A 20,514-nucleotide genomic window follows, 5' to 3' on the forward strand; every position below is an offset into this window, starting at 1 on the left:
CTGCATGTGGACTTGAATCACCCTGGGATTCTGATTCAGTAGGACTGGGGTGGGGTCTAAAATTGTGCATTTTTCAGACAGTTGCAAGGATGTTACAGATGGCCTCAAATCACTCTTTGAGTAGCAAGGGTCTAGGAAGGCAGACCCAGCAGCCATTTAGCAAATAGCAGTGCTGGACCTGGGGACAGAACATCTGAGTTGAAATCATAACTCTACCATTGATCAGCTTTTTGACCCAGGACAAATAGACCATCTTCTCCAGTTGAAAAATGAGCATTAAGATGCCTCCTTGATGGAGTACTGTTGTGAGGTTTAAATAGATGTAGAAAAACACCTGGCTCAGAACAGACTCCATAAATATCTATTCCCATCACTGGACTGGTGTTAACTATTTTCAAACATGTCCCCCCTTTATCTTGAAATATTATGCTCAGATAGCAATTCATCTGTAGTCAGGCAGATCTGATGACCTCACTGAGGAAAATGAACTGAACTGCATTTACTGTAATGAACTACCTTCCAAAACACTATAAGGAATTTCAATATAATTTGATTTTTCCTCTAAAGGCATGATTCTTACCCAAAACTAAACTGTTTTGATTCTTATTATAAGATATAATCAGTTATTTATATAATTGCAAATCAAACTTTGCCAATTTAAACTTATTTTAAAAAATAGAATTAAAAAATGCCTCAAAGGTGCACATTCATTGACAAAACTTTTGCAGAGTTCAGGTGAAATTGTGTGCGGTGCTCTGGGAAGAGACACCCTCAGGAATTTCCACGCTAACACTGGCCACGTCTATGATATTGGGCCAGTTATTTACTCCTTCCCACTTTCTATTTTCCTCAATAGCAAAATGGGGATGGTACGTACTTCATAGGGTTGTTGTGAAAAGGCAAGGCTTGACACATGACAGACATCTGATAAATGCCCTCTCTCTGAAGATTCACATTAGTCTGCCAAGAAGATTTAAGCTTCTTGCAAAATAAGGGAAGCTCCTTACATCCTTCCCTCTGAGCTTGCGTTCCTGTGTGTTTCTATTCAGAGAGACTTAGTTTCAAGTGATAAAAGTGGTTGCTATAGAGACTTCTGAATACAACTGACTAGTGTAGATATAATATTAGAAGCAAGTCTCCATGGAGTTAGGCCAACTCAAAAACCAAGTCACGGTCTTCAGTTAAAACTCCCACCTATTTCAGACTACCCTTGATCATCTGTATGTTGCTCACTGGTCCAAAAGTAATAATAATGGCTAACATCTATGAAGTCCTCCTTTATGCCAGGTACCATACTGAACCCTTCAAAGACTGTAAAAGCCCACTCTTACACACTTCAGACCTTCCTGGCCTCACCTCTTCCTCCATCTCCCTCACAGGTACCGCCTGGCACAACCCAACCAAGTCTTACCTCCTGCCTAGGCAGTGTGACTCTCAGTTCCCACCACAGATCTCTCCACTGATGTCAAGGCTTGGAAGGTTACTGAATGCTGCTTGGCACTCATGTATATAAAGTCCAGAGTGTGTGGTGGATTAATGCCCCATGCAGTGAACTTTTCTCCCCAAGATGTCCTCAAGTAGTATACACAGCTTCCCAAGATGGTCCCACAGATGAAGCCAGGAGCCACACTTAGCCATGGCCAACTCGATCATGCCTTCTCACACTGGCTACGCCTTCTCTCCTGCCGCACTCCCCTTGTCCCTCGTTCTTCTTCCCTGGGATTGCACATGCTGACAAAGTAGGCTCTGTTTTTTGGAGACATCCAGCTAAGAAACATTATCTTTTAAAAATATTCACATTGACCCAACAAGGTAGGTATTATAATATCTTCATTTTATGGGGGAGGCTCTGAAAAGCTAAATAACTGACTCCCTGCTTTCAATATCCTATGTCCAGCCAGGACTGTCCAGGATTTACCAGTATTAATGCTCAAAGTCTCACACCTTATGTTGAACCATGACATCTCCCTTCTTCTCCCCAAACCTTTCACCATAGTTATATATGTATAGTAAGTATGTGATGAAGAGGGAATAAAATGGGAGATGGGAACTGGAAACATACACTAGGAATTTCAAATCCTTTTAGGTCCTTGCCTTTAATACTAGTTAATATTTCCTAGTGTTGTCATCAGTTCAATGCCAAGCAAAAATTGTCTTAATTAATGAGTATCTCTCTGCTTATCTATCAGGCCATCTATTCAGATAATTGCTCACTTCACCTGCAGGTTTGTGGTAAAGCCCTAGAGAAGGCTCCTTAATAACCCAGAACCCTGAATAAGACACAGCTCCAGGCAATGGCCAGGCCCTGAATGGGGGAAACTCAAACTGTGTCCCATGAAAACTGGGCTTCATGGTCTCTTCCTGGGTTGACTTGAGAGGAAGATTTGTGAAGGCTGATATTTTCACAGCAGTTAATTATTTCAGCACACTTTACCTATCACCAGGCAACCAGAGGCACTCCTCATGTGGGTACTGCTAATACCACTAATCCATCTGACCTTCCTGCAAGGTAAAAATCTCTTCGTTTCTATCCCCATTTGGCAGATTTTAATTAACTTCTCAAGGCCAACTAGTTAATCAGTGGAAAGCAGAGATGAAAAGTGGGCCACCTGCCTCCCTGTGTGCTCAAAATCTCCAGCCACACTCCTTCCATTGTCTTCCCTGCTAAGCTTGGGTCTGCAGGAAGAAGCTGATGGCTTTTTCCAGCAGAGAGGAGCAGCGCTTGAAAATCCATCAGCCTAACAGGTAGTCACAAGGCATGACTGGTTTCCTTCTGAGGCAAAACAAACGATTCCTTGAGCTCTAATATCCTGGGTTCTTCTTTAAGATGGGAATCTTGTGCTGCACTATCAAAACCCATAGAGGTTGAAAGATTTTTCTATCGACTTGAAAGCCTTTCTGCTTTAGTAAGACAGTGTTGATGTCATTTGTGTGTTCCAAAGTAAACAGACCTGCAGTATGTTCCCAACGCCAGATACACGGGGGAAGACAGGGTTCTTAATACAGCTAAGAGGCAAATAAATCAATTCTTAAGGGGCGAGCTAAGCCTATGAAGCAGGCCGTTGGAGGAACTGCCTCCAAGCTGCATTTAAGGTTCTCCTGCAGAAGCACCAAATTACAGTTTTTGTCTCAAAATAGGGTGTTGAATGGAGCACACAGAGCTATCTGGGCATTTTTGGAGTCTGAGAACATCTAGTGCCCTCAACACCAGTCTTCTGTTAAAGCTCCATGAGGCAGGCAGATGGGAGGTCAGCTGGCAAGAGCAATTCCAAGCCTAAGGGTACAGTTATCAAGGGAGCAGAGTATCAATAGGCAGGTAACACTTCTGTTTTGTTTTTGTGGTGAGAGAGCCAAAAAGAGTATTTTTAAGTGTTAAATATTATTGTGTGGATTGGATACGAATCTTAGCAGTAAACCAACAGGGAAGCAGAATTCTTTTACAAAACTTACAAGGTTAATAGCTTTGGGTGTCTGTATATGAAGGATGTTTTTAACAAGCCATGAACTATGTACCTGAATTACTGTCTCTGGTCCTCAGCAGTGATGCCAACACATGGGCAGGTTTGCACATGTGCCCCCCACCTGATCCTCTCTCTGCACACCCCAGTGTGTGAGCAGTAAGGTTTGGGAATACAATTTTCTGTGATTTTTTTTTCTTCTCCTTGATGGGCATCCAGTGTACATGACAGTTCAGGTCCTAACGAGAAATCCCTCCCATTTATTTTCTCAGTCAAACTGATGGTAACAAAATCCATCCATCCTCCTTCCTCTAGCCCCACAAAGTATATTAAAGTTTTATATACTTATAGGACTTACTTCATCAAACTAATTTCAACACATATATTACATACCACTATATAACATCTCCTAATGTCACAGAATCATAATAGGAGAGATCTAGATAATAAATAAATAAATGCCTGTAAGATAAAACAATGTTTGTAAAATCCTTACCACAGTGCCTGGCACATAGTGATTGCTCAACAAATGGTAGCTTTATTATCATCACCTCTAGCATAACTCTGGATGGTTAGGCATATTCTGTAGTTTAAATTGAAAAAGAAATTTAGAAGAAGCATCTTATACCAGAGATGTATTCTAAAAAGCAAAGTCAATGGCCAGAGGGTCATTACAGACTAATGCTGTCTCCTAGAATTTCAATTCAACTCAATGATAACAAATATACTCAACTTGATGCAAGATCTTCATCAAAATATCTTGTGTAACTGCATTTGAAGAACCATTGTATTTTAGTTCAATTTTCAAATAATTCTTATATCCCAATAATCATAACTCAAGATTTGGGGTGAATAAAAATAGACTTCACTTAATTAAAACCATGCAGGACATAACATCTCTCTAAAGAATTAAAAACTCCTTTACATAAAGATCTTTGGTTTTCAAGGCAGTGTTTCCTTTTTGGAGAAACATTTTCTTGAGGGACAAGGGAGGGTGAGTGGGGAAGGGATAGGGGAGCCAGAACTAGCCAGAGAGCACACAACACAAACAAGGAAAGAACGGAAAGCAAAAAAACTTGCCTCTGGACTCCACATGCAGGAGCTGTCGGTGGCATAAGAATCTTCAAATCCCTGGTTATAAAAGCTGTCTTCGTCTCCAAGCTGCGCGCTGTGGTTTGGTGACTGAGACTGGGGACCACACTGGTCTCTTGGGGAGAGGCACCGTGGTGCCCAGGATCCCCCACCTCACACGGGGACTGCAAGTGGGTAGAGATGGAGTTGTCTTCAGCATAAGATAGAGTTTCAGAATAATTCAGTTGGTTGGCTCCATCCAAACCTAAATTTGCAATAAGAAAATTATTTCATATGTATTATTATTTTACACCTTTTTACCCCGAGAAACTGGGCAGGAGCAACTACACCAATCAGACCTCAAAAACAAAACCCACCAAACAACACCTGCAGAAACATAATTCCATCCATGTGGTAGATAAACTTGGTCCATGTTATCAAAAAGCCAATTATTCGTTCATTATGTGATGGTACAAGAAGGTTTAATACTTTCTAGTGATATGAGTATAAAGGATGTATATTTATGTTAGAAGGATAAAATAAATGCACTAGAATTTTGTTGGAGCTAATGACCACAGACTCTGGGGATGGATCTAGAAAGAACACCAATCCACTACGGCAATATTATGGTCTCCTGACTCTCTCTCTTCCTTCTCTCTGCCACGTTCACCATATTATGTTCTGCTCAAAGGCTTCAGTGGTTTTTCTCAAGTAAAAAGTCATCACTTGATCCATGGGAAGAGCACTAGATGTGGTTTCAGATGATATGGGTTTAAATCGTAACTCTTAATCCTTGTTAAGAACTTGAACATTTGAATTGTCTGTACCTTTGCTTCCTTACCTATAAAACGATGATGAAAGCACCAGAGAGTCACTCATGAACTCATACTCACCTGGCAGCCATCAGGGCTTCCATAAATACTATCTCGTTTACCTGTCTGGCCCAAACTGGCCTCATCTACCCCAGCAAACCCCATTTTCTACTGCCTCCTAACTTGCTGTCACCTATGGTCTCACTGGCTTATGAAAATATCACTTGATTATTTCTGCTTACCTTTGTCTACAAACCTACCCCCATGTCCTTTCCTTCCTGTCCATCTAAAGACTCAGCAACTCCTGAATCTTCCCTGATGCTTTTGGATTCTGTGTTTTTCTCTGGCCTTAGTTTTTCTCTGTTCTCTCACTCTGCTCACCCTTCCTCCCCCTCGCTTCTCAGTTACCCTCAGATTGTGAGGAAAAACTGGCAGGGTCCTCCTCAGCATTAGCCTCACCCTGACTTGCCTTCCACATCCAAAATGCCTTTGTCTTCCGATCTCCTGCCAGAATGAGAGAATGAGAGAGATAGACAGGCTGAGTGAGTGGGATCACAAAGCATATATCACAAATTCATATATGTATCATCTATATCATAAATTCTTATTTATAGACTGTATGGTAGCAATGGTTTCCATGGTTGATCTTAAAGTCTCAGCTAGAACCTAAGTTTCCTGAAGGTGCTAAGGTACATATGCACACTTTTTTGTCTTTACCTATCAGTAGGTTTCACTAAAACCTCAACTAACTTTAAAGACTAAGCAGGTAACAAATATTTGAAGTAGCCAGGTGTGCAGTAATATGGAGTGGTAGTAACTGCAGATTACCAGACCAGATATGACCCACCTACAATAAACATGTAAACTTAAAAATATATTATCACCCTATGCAGACCATATGAAAACATCTTCAGGCAGACCTAGGCCTCAGGGCACAGTGTCAGACTACTGATTTGGGATTTTGCAAAATCATGGCAAGCCACTGAGAAGTTACTCTATCTTCCTTGTTATTCTTACTAATTCAGTTCAGATCCCTTGGAAGCATTTTCATAGGACACCATAACATTTTTACATTGACACTTTCAGTTATTTAGCAAACACATTTAAAAAGGCCATAGAAAAATGACAGAAGAAGGGATAGTCCATATGCAAAGCCCTAAAACATAAAGCAGAATTTCCTTCTAAGGCTCTAATTAGCACATCCATTTCTCACATACATGAACACTAAAATGTCCTATTAAACAGTTGGCCATCCATCAACGTATGTAGCACACAGCAGGATTTCAGCACAAAATCTCACTATGCCAAGAAATTATCCCCATAAAATTGCCTCATGACTTTAACTCCTATAGTGATAATACCTAGATCAGTTATAAGGGAATTTTCAGAAGCTACATTAAGCCTTGAAAAGCTATTCATAACTGAAAAACATAAGATCTATATTAATGTAACAAACCATTTTCCTTGACAGACAAACAAGGGATGAATTAGAAAAGTAAATCGTAGGTACAAGTCAAGTTGCAAGGAGGAGGGAAGGGAAGGGTGATCCACCGTTACAGGCAGTAGTGTTCCCGGGCTTTAAGATCATGTCACCTTAAATGCATGCAGAAACGTAATTGCCAGTTGTTGGAGAAATGGATCCTGGCTTCTTAGAAATTATAGGGAATAATTATGTCACATTAACTGTATTTGTTTTAGCAGAGGAGTTCTTGAGCTTGTTTGGTCCATATCCCACTTTGATGGAGTATAACCTTTTATCCAATTACTTTCTTTTACACTCCCAAACCCCTCCCTTCCACCACCACCCATATACTTTCTTTACCATCTGTGATGGTCAGTTTTATGTGTCAGCTTTGCTAGGCTATAGGCTTCAATTATTCAAGCAAACACTAAGTCAGATGTTGCTGTGAAGGTATTTGTAGACATGATTAAAGCACTTCAGTCTTTTACCTTAAGTAAAGGTGATTATCCTACATACTTGGTCCATTGAAATGCTGTGAGAGAACTGAGGTGTCCCTGAGAAGAAGACATTTCACCTGTGGACTGTAGCTCCATCTCGTGCCTGAGAGTTGCACCCTACCCTTCCCAATAGCCTGTCCTATGGATTTCAGACCTGTGTATCTGTTTCCTAGCCAGCGCCCCCAGTCACATAAGCCAATTCTTTGCAATAAATCTCTTGATATATAGATCACCTTGATAAAGACCTGATGGACATATGTCTTGCCAATGGGTTTTAGCCCCGGGCAAGTTCACTATGGATTCAATGTGACCAAAGAAATTGACAGCAAAACATTCTTTGGGGTGAAAGGGTTTATTACCCAGCTTGTTCTCCAGTGGAGTAGGTCGAGCACTAGCGTCTCTGCCTCAGCCCAGAGCACTGGGCCGAGCTTTCTATATAGCGCAATAATAGCTTATTGCCTAAACATGTGAAGTGGTAGTCTAGCAACAGGCCAGTTACATAAACAGCTGGTTCCAGTTCAGTGAGGATCCCGGCCATAGGAACCCCAACTTCCCCACACTCCACCCCTCCAGGATTCTTGCCTTACAATCTACATGCTTTCAATCTTCCGCAATGGTCCCTGTGCGAGAAAGCTGGAGCACTGTAACCAGATTCCACAATAGCAACAGAAGATATCAACAACTTAGAGATAATAAAAATTAAGATACAGCAAGATTTTGATATAGGTAACAAAAATTATAACAATCCTCAAGCCAGAGGAGGTTCCTAATAACAAAACAAAAAATTATAATAATTCTCAAGCCAGAGGAAGTTCCCAATCTTCAAAGACTTTAGGGGCGATAAGACATATGTTTTAATGACACCAATATAAGCAAATCTTTTCTATCAAGTAGGATGCATGCAAAAGAGTGGTCCTGTGATAGGACTATAAAAGGAAGGGGGTCCCTTCCAGGTCAAGTATACCATACTTTTACTCCTTTCCCCATGGGGGTTACTGAACGGTCTATATATAGTGCTACTGGAGGCACATGCACTGGTCATAATGATAAAACAAAACTCCCTGTTAAGATGCTCCTTCTTTCTGGCCTTTCAGGATACACTACTGTGACCTTTGGTGGCCTCTCTACTGCTATTCCAGGAATACACAGGAGGCCAGCTTCCAGGCCTTGTCCCCAAGGTACCAGGAGAGCCAGCCATCATTCGTCATGTGTCGAAAGGTCCAAGGCCACGTCCACTCAATGGAGTCTCCGGGGTTCAGTGCAGTTGGTGCTGGCAGCAAGATGTTATTCTGGTGGCTGAACCTCAGCTTCAGTGATTCTCCCTTGGTATGTACTTGCAGTTGTACAGGGAGGCAGCCATTTGTGTTAGCATGTCTACGGGGCTCAGGGCTCCCTTTCAGGATCTCTTATTCAAACGCCGTAGCACGGTCCATAAGTGGACTGACCATCCACAGACTATTGGTATCTGACTTTAGTCCAGATTCTCATTGCTTCAGCCTCTCCTAAGTCTGCTACTGTACGTGTCACCTCACTTATGGGATGCCCTAAGTGAGGGAAAAGAATGGCCACTAGAGACCCAAAGAGGGATGTAGGAGCCATTTGAAGTACAATATTTCTCATCCCAGTAGTGCAAATCTCTTCATCTGGGCCATAATTCTCTGGACTACAGATGGCACTTCTTATGCCTAGCATTTGTAACACCTTTTGGAGTTCAGTATATGTCTGCCATCTAACAGAAGAGGATGGTAGATCACCCGGATTGGGCCACCGAGCATGAAGTGCAGCCATAAGCCAAGCGAGGAAGGAGTGACTCCCTGGGGTCTGATGTGCATTTTGTAATTGCTGCCCCAAGGCAGGCTGCACTGTCAGGGAAGACAGTTTTCCCATCTCTGATCCCGACAGGACAATTCCATCCACCCCCAAGTCCCACAGATGCAGGAGCCAAGCTGATATTGACTCCAAGGGCTTCTGCTTAAACCGGGAGCCCAAATCCACCAGCTCAGCCTGAGTATAGGGGCAGAGCACAGAGTGTTCCACGACCTGGGGAGGGGGCTCCTCCTCTCCTTGGGGAACTTTCAGCTGCTGGGTCTTTATTTTCTTTACAAACACTGGGTGTGTTTTCAATACAGGAGGGGTCAGTGCCTCCTGCACCACCCCTTCATCCTTCTCCAGCTCCTCCATTTCCGGGGCTGAGGGCACCTTCCTCTCCCCTCCCCTGAGTGCCTCCTCTGCTACAGCCTTTACCTTTTCTACTGTGCCTCACAGCAATGCCAGCTCAGTCTTCAGAAAGTCTCTTACCTTCACCTCAATGCTTTGCAACTGACATTCTCGTGCCACCTCCACCTGTGCTTCCCTCAGGAGTTTGTCTTTTTCCTTGATGGCCTCTTCCTCTTTCAGAACACCTGGCAGCACTACCATCTTTCTGGTAAGGAATTGTTTACCTCTCCAGTGGCACCTTGCTGCCAGCATTCTTGTGCTGCCTCTTCTCACATCAAGGCCATTTCCTTCCTCAGGGAATCCACAGAAGTTTGCAGCTCACATTCTTGTGCCACCATTTCTTGGGTCTCTTCTGTAGACCTTTTTAATACTGTGAGAAGCAGCCAACCCACAGTCCCTGCTGCCTCTCAGGCACTCTGTTTCTCAAAGGATCTGCTTACTATACCAAGGGCCACCCCTACTGCCTAGATGTCACCTCCACTTGCCTCAGTCCTGAGGTGGGGCCAGTCCTCTAGGAGGCAAGCCACCTTAGACCACATACCCATTGAGGGATGATCCACTGTCTCCCCATTCACAGGGGCAGCCTGCTGAAGCACCCATCCCATAAGGGCAGCCTGTCTTTTTCCTTGGTCAACAATGAATCCTGCTGACTATGCCAGTTGTCTTGCCAATGGGTTTCAGCCCCGGACAAGTACACTATGGATTCAATGTGACCAAAGAAATTGACAGCAAAACGTTCTTTGGGATAAAAGGGTTCATTACCCGGCTTGTTCTCCCGGGTAGGTCGAGCAATAGCGTCTCTGCCTCTGCCTAGAGCACTGTGCCAAGCTCTCTATATAGCGCAATAATAGCTTATTGCCTAAAGGTGTGGAAGTGGTAGCCTAGCAACAGGTCAGTTACATCATCAGGTGGTTCCAGTTCAGTGAGGATCCTGGCCATAGGAACCCCAACCTCCCCACAACAAACCATCCCAAACAAAACTGAGCACAGATTCTGGAGACAATTGAGCTGTCTGATATGACCCCAGGAAGGTGACATCTAACTTTTATTAAACACCTAAGAACTAAATATTTCACATGCAAAAGTAAGGTTTTGCTCAAAAATAAAAACAAATACAATAATCTAAGAGCCCCACTCAGTGGACTATTATTCTGCAGCCCACCTAAAGAGCTGATGCACAGCCTAGGATCCAGGTCACTTAGCCCAAACCCCCTTTGACATTATCAGGAACACAGTGACAATTAATGTACAACAACCCTAAATCAGATATGTGTGGCGAAAGAGAACTTGCCCAGAATATGAAGATCACATTGTCTTGGTTCTAAACCTCACCATTAAACCTACAATGAAGGCTCTCACTTAAGATGAAGCATGAGACAACCTACCAAAAACTAATTCACAGCTAAGATTTTACTTGGATTTGGACCTTAAATTTCACTGGTCCAGCATTTTGAATGCATGTTTTAAGTGGGAGAATGGTTTATAGTTCAATTTGATCTTACAAAATCATGTTCAAGGTAGAGCAAAAAATAGCTAAATAGAGAGCAAGGCCAAAAAAGAGTTCTCTCTGTGGTGCATGTTTCAGCTCTTCATTATTCTTTGTTGCTGAAACCTATTCCCTGATCTAAAGATGAACAAAAAAAAAAAATGACACAGAAAAAAAATATCAAGCAATAAAAATCACATTAACATTTCCATGGCATTTGATAACCTAAAATTTAGCATGCAGTTATTCATTCCTAAGAAAATCTTGCTGATTTTATTAAGATCTACAGGGAATTCACTCACTGTGCTGGACTTTTTCTTCTATTCAATACAGAAAATTTTACCTTTTCCATCATTGTTTGTCAAAAAAAAAATTCAGATTCACCAGCTATGACTGGTGCTAATTCCAGGAAGGGTCAGGATTAGAGTGGTTGTCAGAACTCTCGGAACAATGGTTTGAATAAATCAGAAACTAGATGCTTGGGCTTCTGGGAAATGGGGCCATTAGCTTTAGACTCAAAGCTACTCCTAGAGAATCAACTGCTATTAACTTTCATTAGCTAACATTTTCCCTGTCAATGGAGAGAGGAATGCTGTGATCTAATGTCAGAGAGAGAAAAGCAGGAGAGGGTATGAGGAAATGACAGAGGGTCAATAGCTACTGATACTAGGCTTGGTTACATAAGACATTTATTTCTTGGCTTACCTTGGGCTAAAAAGAACAGCAATAAAATGTTATGTTGGCCTAGATCAATAAGTAAAATTCCATGGATAGCAAATTATTACATTCCTGCTGAAAAATAAGGTTCTTTTTGCTAATTCTCCTTTTCTTTTCTTTGTTCTTTTTCTGCCTACTTCATCCACATCGTCAGAAATTTCTTCTTTTATTTTCTCTCAGTTTTTGCCATCTCCTTTTTTTTCTCTTTTTACTGCTGAGTGTTGAAAGACATGGGAGATGTACAACTCTGCCCCCATTGGTGGGATAGATCACTCACCCAGAGGAAAGAGGGAACAGACTGGAGAACTCAGGTCACTTAGACAAGGTCTCTAAGGTGGGCGGCATGACATTTTCTCTAGCTTTTTACCAAAACACTTCACAGACCCTTCCCTGTTCCAATGTCCTGTGCCTATTCAAATTCTGGGAGTAAAGGAGTTAGAGAGACACCTGACCTTCGCAAGGAAAAGCACTGGGAAATATTGTACCGTTCTTCTTTCAAAGTTATTTTGTACAAGTGGTAGGGAGGGAGGAGGACTCTTAACAAGCCCTGCCCACCATCGCAAGTCACAAACTGTGCTTCCTCTGTGTCCTCCCCTCCTCTTTGCGAAAGGTACTTACTCTGAAGATGCTGGAGGATGCAGAAGCCCTTGCTTGTGCCCATTAGCTCTCATGTGGGTCTGGGGGTCCAGAAACTACAGGGAATGGGAGACAGTGTGCAGAGCATGTGTTGTTTAAAGAAGGTTATTCTACATTACTGTAAGACATATTTTTATCTGGAAGTTAAAACATACCTATCTGTTTAATAATACAAACTTCAAAGGAAAGGCTTTAAAAATCTTCTGAGGTTATACAGATATATGGAAAACAGACTCTACAATTCCAAATGGGATAAAAGGCACAGAATCTCAATGTCAGCAGACAAGTATACGAACTTTTTCCACTTAGCAGGAGAGAAGAAGATTTTTATAAAGCTTGACAAATAACGTTCTAGTCATTAGCATTTCAAAATGTACAAAACAAGAACCTACAAGGAAGGGAGAGGGTCCACAAATCAGGGGTCAAAACTTGGGTACTTTTGAGCTCTTCTTCCCCAGGACTGCTCTCTGCAAGGTTTGAAATAATCTCTGGGTCTTGCACCATTTTCTTTTCCTCTCTAGACTCTGAGGTACAAGTGCAGGGACTGGGTGAGTCAAAAAAAAATCCTTACCATTGGCCGTCCCTGGTCTAGAGAAAGGAAGGGTTTGATGCAAAGAATCCCTTCACAGGCTGACACTTCTGTGCCATCACCTTCATGGGTAGACTGCAAGTGGTGTAATTTTGATTTCTGCTCCAATCCTGTCTGCTTTTCTTTCTCAGAAGCTCCTGAACGGAAACTCTGGGACCAGGGCACAGATATCTCAAATTGTTTGACCACCTCCTCATCACTGCCACATGTACACAACTTTTCATCACCTCCGAAGCTGTCAACTGGGAGCAAACAAGAGCTATGAGTCTCCTGTGAGGCCCACAAAAATCCAGAGATAGACAATTTGGTGAGATAGAAGAACATGGATGATTAGTCTAGATAAAGCAGACCCAAACTGGATTTAAAGCCTTTGAAACAAAAATTTGAGTCCAAATGCATAAAAAAGGAAAGGAAGGCTCAAGAGGGTAATTAGAACATATGGCTAGAACCCAGAAGAAAACACTGGCACACCCCATAGGCAACATACTGAGCCCTCATTGAACCAGGCAGCTCTGCTGATTTGTTATGTTGCAAACATGTGCTCATAACCAGAGACAGGACAGTTACCTGTGCATCTGCTCATTTGCATTCTAGTCAATGATAGTGGAAAATATGCTCTTTGCCTCATCACAGTTATTAAACACACAGAGCCAAGCCCTGTCTCAGAGAAGAGGTATTTGCAACTAATATCTTCCAAAAGCACCCTCATGTTGAAGAGACACCCACATTTTCTGTGTGTGTGTGCGTGTGTGTGTGTTTAAAAAAATGTCTGTACTAGAAATAGTCTGGTGCCTTTCTCAGCAGCAACAGTCCAATGCCAACACCCTCTGAATTATTTGCACCACTTTCACTACCCCAGCACAGCGGTCCTCTCAGTTTCCTCAATGTGGCAGGATGGTTCCTGCCTTTGGATTCTATGCCTTTGTTGTTCTTTCTGCCTGGGAGCCCCCTCGCCGAGGTGTTTACCTAGCTGGCTCCTCTCCCAATTCAGGTGTCAGCTCCACAGTCACTTCACCCTGAGCACTCCCAATCTGTCTTAAGCATCTCCCTTCATAACATTTGTCATCGTTTATTCTCTCCCCCAAAATGTCCATGAAAACAATAACATCACCTGTTTCATTAATTGATGTCTCCCCATTATGTCAAACAATGTCTGTTGCATAGTAAGTGCTTAATGGACACTTGTTAAGTGTTGAGTAAATTTCATGAATACCCAGTGTTTTCTTCCAAGCATGAGCACCCCCACCCCTACCCCTGCCCACACACATGGTTCTCTGTGCCAAGAATACTCTTCTCCAGTTCCCAGCTAGAATAGTCAAGAATCTAGCTCATCATTCAGGTCTCAGCATAAATATCACTTCTTCCATAAAGGCTTACTTGACCCCTTAAATCAGGCTCAGGGCTTCTTCCTTGTGCTGTGAAATAGTTCTGTCCTCCCCTGTCAGTGATCCTTAGGGCACTGTGGCAGAATTACCTATCTAATCGCCAACCATTTACCCAACCTATACCCACCATGTGGATAAAGGGCACATCAGACCACCCACTTCTATATCCTTCCAGGCCCAATCTCATCTCCGTGCCAGGCACATGGCAGACTATTCTATAAATATTTACTGAATGTGAATTAGAAACAATATAAATAATGGGGAAATATTTTTTAAAGATTCTCTCCTTCCATCCAAAAGCCACACAGTGATTCTGGGGAAGAATATGGTTGTTAATTCACAGATGGGAACTGGAACTTCTAATTCAGAAGCTAAGAAGAAATTTAAAAGTTGTATTTTAAGTGAAGTAAAATACTTTAAATATCAGCTTGCTTAAAATATTTATCCTCTAGTTTATTTAAGAGCTGACATTCCTAGGTTATTTGTAACACAGATAATAATAAAAAACACTTTGTGAATGCTTTTTATGTGCCAGGAACTGTCCTAAGTGCCTTACACATAATACCTCATTTGATCCATGTAAAATACTTACTATCATTCCCATTTTCCAAGTAATAAAATTGAGGCAGAGAGATCTACAACTAACTGAAGATCAAACTGTAAATGAGGGGTTTGAATCAAGGCAGTCCATCTCTAAAAGCCACGTTTCTAATCACTATGCTGGAGAACCAGAAAGAGCTGGTAGAAAGAGCCTTTATTCTACATACTCAGATTAACTAGCTGAGTCCCTGTGGCCCAGCCTCTTAACCTCTCTGGCCCTGTTATATCATTTGTGCATCACTTCTAATATCTGGGACATTTCCTAGGTCATTTATAGATCTAAATTCTCCAACTCCAAACTTCCTACCCAATAGGCATCAGCATTTGATCTGTTTCTGTCTTTTATGGAGCAGCTGATCCAAAAATGCAGTAACACATCATTGTCAGCTCACTCAATTCTATTGACTGTGAGCAGCACCATGACAGGAGCTGAGAAGCTAAGTGTCAGAAGAGTATAGATATCCCATTAATACTCCAATACCATCTCAACCGAAAACCATCACAATGGGCAGTTTTCTTGTGTCTCAATGTGCTGGGCATAGCACGCTGGTGTGGATGGACTGTCACACATGGGAGAGACCCAGAGGCCAACAGGAGCAAAATTGAACTCCCTCCACCTTTAGAGTATAGGACCAGCTAAGCATCTGGGAAGGAGTCAGGGGACATGTACATGGAAGGGGTGGTTGGATCAGACATAGAAGCTCTTTCCAACTCTAAGTTTCTATTCTATTTGTATTAATCCCATTTTTAAAACTTTAAGTCATAAGTTTTCAATTTCAAATTGAGTTAGTCCATGGATATTTCTCCATCTATATAATCAGTAATTAGAATTCAATAGTTTACTTACATGTGGTCCTTGATTTTTTCCAGTGTGTCACTGGTCATCCACAGAGCAAAGATTCTCCTCACTTGCTATGATAATCATAATGGTAATTATGACACTTCCCATTTACTAAATATGTACTATATGCCAGACACTTTCTTCAGATGTTGAATGTATTATCCCATTTAATCATCACAGAAATACTATGATGTAGGGATTATTAACACTCTTCTCATTGCAGAGATAGGAAACAGAAGCACAGAAAAGTCAAATAACTTTCCCTAGGTTACAAGTCAGCAGAGTAACAAAGCTAGGACTTGAACACAAAATCCTTGATTTTAGCCACTGTGTGAGTTATCAGACATTGCATCAGGATGCTAGAGCCATATCTAGCTTACTTCTCAGAGTGAGGTGAGAGGGGGCTCTGCCACTTTCACCCAGAAAACTGCCAGGACATTTCTTCCTTTGTGAGGAGGGAGAGCACACAGGCCGGCTGCAGGACGACTGGCCTAGTGCTCCTCACGGGGTTAGAAATACACCTGCACCTGCTATTCTAAGCTTCACTCCCCAAGGGTCTCAGGGAACTCTCTGCAGAGGAAACCTGCTGTTCCTCCTAAAAACCACTGAGCAGCAATAGAAGTTAATAGTGGTACTATTACAAGAATGAAAGCGATCCCATATACAGCATTTATCATGTGCCAATCACTGTTCTAGAATTTTACACAATTTGACTTATTTACTCCTCACACTAACCCAATGAAATTGATATTTTATCATCTCTATTCTGTGGATGGGGAAACTGAGGCATAGTGAGGCTGTTAATTTGCCACAGTCATTACAGTTAATAAATAGCTGAACCAAGGTTCCACCCAGGCTGTCTTGCTCCAAAGTCAATGTCATTAATGACCACATTATGCTTCCTCTACCATTTCTTGCCCCAAGGCAAAGACTTCTTAAATACTGATCAAAATCAACACAACTATGTTTATCAGTAAGAAGATGAAATCATATAGGTTGGGCTAGAAAGTATTTGCATGAGCATCTGTTTGTTCCCTCATTTTCACAAAAGAAACCAAAACCCAAAGAGGCAAGATGATTCGCCCATGGTTACACCTGGCTATGAGCAAATTCAGGGCTCCTGTGTTCTAGTCAATGGTTTTGCCACATGACTTTCCAAGCTTTCTCACCAATGGGTTATATCACAAATTCTAATTTTTACTCATCTTTTTGAATGATCCCAGCTACTTGCCTCATAATGAGTCTATGTCAACAAGTAAACAGTTGACCTAGATTTCATTCAACTTACTTCTTTGAAAAGCACCAGGTCTCATCTAAGTTGTGGCACTTATTTCAGAGAGAGTACTTTCTAAAACACTATATAAATACCAAGTTCAAACCCCTTTCAAGCTAAGTACCTGGGAAACAGCACAGTGGGAATCTGTATCAAAATTTCCACCCCTTCATCCCACTAGCTTGCTAAAATAACAGAAAAAAATTACACAATTACCAGTATATCTGGATACATCTTGAAGTTGAAATTGCTCATTTCACTCAGTCATGGAACACAGAGAGACCTTAAGTATCATGTAAATATCCACCAACAAAAAGAAGTCAGACTCTTCTGTGATCTTTCTTATGCATGGCCTTCAGCTTCATCCCCTTGTGCACACACATTCAAGGTGCTACTGGGGGCTTCTTGCACTGGCAGGAAGTATATGACCTTGACAGGCAGAGAGAGCCATCTATAGATGCACCAATATCAAATCCCTACTCCAGTTAAGTGAGAATGTCCCTCCTTCTTATTTTTAATTAATTCTTTTTTTTAGTTTAAGTAAGGAGGGGCGCAGGAAATGCCATCTCCATTTTCCACATTGAAGAGACAGGAAGATGGAACCCCAGTGCCATAGAAACTGCCTGTCAGGTGTGACAGTCAGGCTAGAGTGGTTGAGAGTGCAGAATCTGGAGCTACGTTGTCTGAGTTTGAATCTGAGGTCTTCCAATTGCCAGCTTGAGACCTCAACAAGTTCCTTACTAAATCTTTCTGAACTTATTTTGATATTCTTACTTATTAAGGTTGTTGTGAGTGCTAAATGAACTAAACCATGTAAAGGCACTCAGCACATGCCTGGCATATGATGTGTTCAAAAATCTTAACTACTGTTACTACTATTATTGTCCCTCATGGCAGTAGCCTGAGTGGAAACCCTTTTACATTCAAAGGAGAGACAGTGCCTATTGCAGGGTCTAATTGAAAACTCATCATCAGAGTTGTTGCAGGGGAAGGGTGGTAGAAACAAGGACTGGGACAGAAGAAGATTAAGCTGATAATAAGGGTTGTATTACCTTCCGTACCTCACTATTCTTTTTCCCCAGCCTGTAGGTGAAGTACTCTGTACAAGTTGGCAATGCTGTCTGGATGTGGGCAGTATCCAACACCTGCTTATTTTGTTATTTCTTTTAAGGCAATGAAACCACCAACTGGTGATAGAAGGACGGGATTTCTTAAGCCTGTCTGCTGCTACTATACAGATGGAGAAAGTTTATAAATGATCAGTGCAGCTCCAAGCTTATTAATTCCTTCCCACCCACATGGAGCAATTAGGTGGAGGGAAGTACTGCTCACATTTTAAAGATGGGAAGCAGAGACAGGTGGGGATGGGTTGGGCTCAGTGCTGCAATACCTGGGTGCTACTTTTAGCTACAATTGCAGGAAATCCCTTATATGCCAGATTTCTCAAATCCCCACAGCAAATGTCTGTCCATGACAGCTGTATAAGGATAGAAATAAAAGTGAGTTGGTTAAAGTCAAAAAGTGGTCAGAAGTGATAACTTCTCACTTCAGATCCCAAGAAAATGGCCACATTTCTAGAAGCACAATCCATCCAATTTTGGATTCAGGCAGGATAGGCAAAGATTTTTATAAATTACCCAGCCTTAATTTTTTTTCAGGCAATGCTCTGTGGAGGTCTAGGTTTCCACAAAGGAGCTTGAGCTTCAATGTTACTGTAAAAGTGGAGATGTGGGGGGCTGCCCTGAGCAGGTTGGGCCATACACGCTCAGGGCTCTTTTGTTTTATATGATTCTGTTGGGGAAAGAAGAGGACACTTTTTAAAAGTTTGAAAAACATCAATATAACCAAACACCCTCATCCTGCCGAATAGAAACCAGGCTGAAACTACTTGAGGGACTTACCTATAGTCTATTGCCTAGTAAGTGGCAGATAAAGGATTGGCATCTGGTTCTCCTGTGCACACCTGTTTTGTCATGTTATATCTTGTATGAGATGTTTTGACAACTCCATTTATTATATATAAAAAGATGGCACTTGTAATAGCTAAATATGAGTAAGTTAAATAGAAAACCTTTTATTAAAATTGGTAGCATACACATCACTATATTGGGGAAAAGTAAGTTACAATATCGAGGATTTCAGTTCTGGTAATAGCAGAGTAAGTGAATCAAACTAACTTACTAATAGCAATTGTAAAATTCACACAAATTTTAAACCAACTACTTGAAGGCATAGAGAGTGAACAAAAGTGGGCAGAAACTGGAAGGGATCCAACTTTTCAAGAAGGAAATTTTGCTGGGTGAGATACATGATTCTATGTTTTGCTGGGTGAGATACATGACTCCTAAGCTTTTGAGGCATAGGACATCTAGGGCTTAGGCAGAGATCAGAAGCCTTATTGATTCGATTTGAGGTGTCTGAGTACAGAATTCAGAGTAGTTGGAGCAGTTAGAAACAGAAGGAGAAACTACAGAGAAAGAGCCCTGAAATGCTAGCTGAAACCTGAATGATGAATGCATGGGGAAAACTCCAAGGAACCTAGAAAAACAAACAGTTGGAGGGCTCATATTTTAAGCAAACATTTTGACTGCAGCCTACCTCAGGGGACACTCAGTTGGGAGTTTGAATGTAGCCAAGTTAGAGGAACTTGGTAGATACCCCAGGGTTCCCATTAAAACTATAGAAGTATCAACCTTAGAGGTAAAACTAAAAGTAAAACTGAAACAAACCTAATATAGCAAAGTATAAAACCAATACTCACAAGATCAAAGGAATCAATCAATAATTTAATGATGGGCTAAAACAAAAGGTAACACTCTTTACAGGAAGATGAAAGAATATAATACCTCCATAACATTTCCCCCACAATGTCCAGTGCACAATAAAAAAACTACTAGCCCCAAGGGATTCAAGATGGCCATGTGAGAGGTGAGACAGAGAACTCCTCCCAGAACCACATATAATACAAAAATACAGTTAATACAACAAATCTTAAAAGAGCAACAGGAAAGAAGGCTGCACCAGACTGCATACTCCTAGAGAACAGAGCAGACCTCACAAAACAGGGTAACATACCACAGCCTTGATCCAGCAGGACCCAACCCCCTCCCCAACCCCAGCTCACCAGCAAGAGGAAGAGAAACTGAGCAGGGAGGGGATGGAAGCCTAGGACTGCTGAACATCCAGCCCTGAAGATCTGCTTTGGGAGCATAAACCTACATTGCATGGTACTCTGGAGATTAGTGGGGTTGGAAAGCTAAGACAGGTGAAATACTTGGAGAGACCCAGATTCCAGCTTTTGTGGAAGACAGGGATCCACATCCAGCTGCTCTGGGACAAAGGAAAGGCAGGCAGTCTGAGAAGCTTCCTAGCAGCGAGAGGGCTGCTGAAGGGGCAGGGTTTGCATGGACATTGCTGGTGGGAGAAGGGATAGGTGGACAAGGTTGTTTGCATGTGCTCTGACAAGCAGG

The 20,514-nt window shown here is 41.9% G+C and overlaps 1 protein-coding gene across 1 annotated transcript in view; it reads right to left on the reverse strand.

Annotated features, from left to right (window-relative positions):
* SYT16 (synaptotagmin 16) overlaps window positions 1-20,514 on the reverse strand; it is a 159,309-nt gene that overhangs the window by 33,162 nt on the left and 105,633 nt on the right. Inside the window, 2 exon segments of the mRNA XM_073241696.1 lie at window positions 4,539-4,597; window positions 4,600-4,794. Coding sequence (XP_073097797.1) covers window positions 4,539-4,597; window positions 4,600-4,794 — 254 coding nt within the window.

The sequence above is a fragment of the Manis javanica genome, chromosome 8 (assembly GCF_040802235.1).
Source record: "Manis javanica isolate MJ-LG chromosome 8, MJ_LKY, whole genome shotgun sequence".
NCBI lineage: Eukaryota > Metazoa > Chordata > Mammalia > Pholidota > Manidae > Manis > Manis javanica.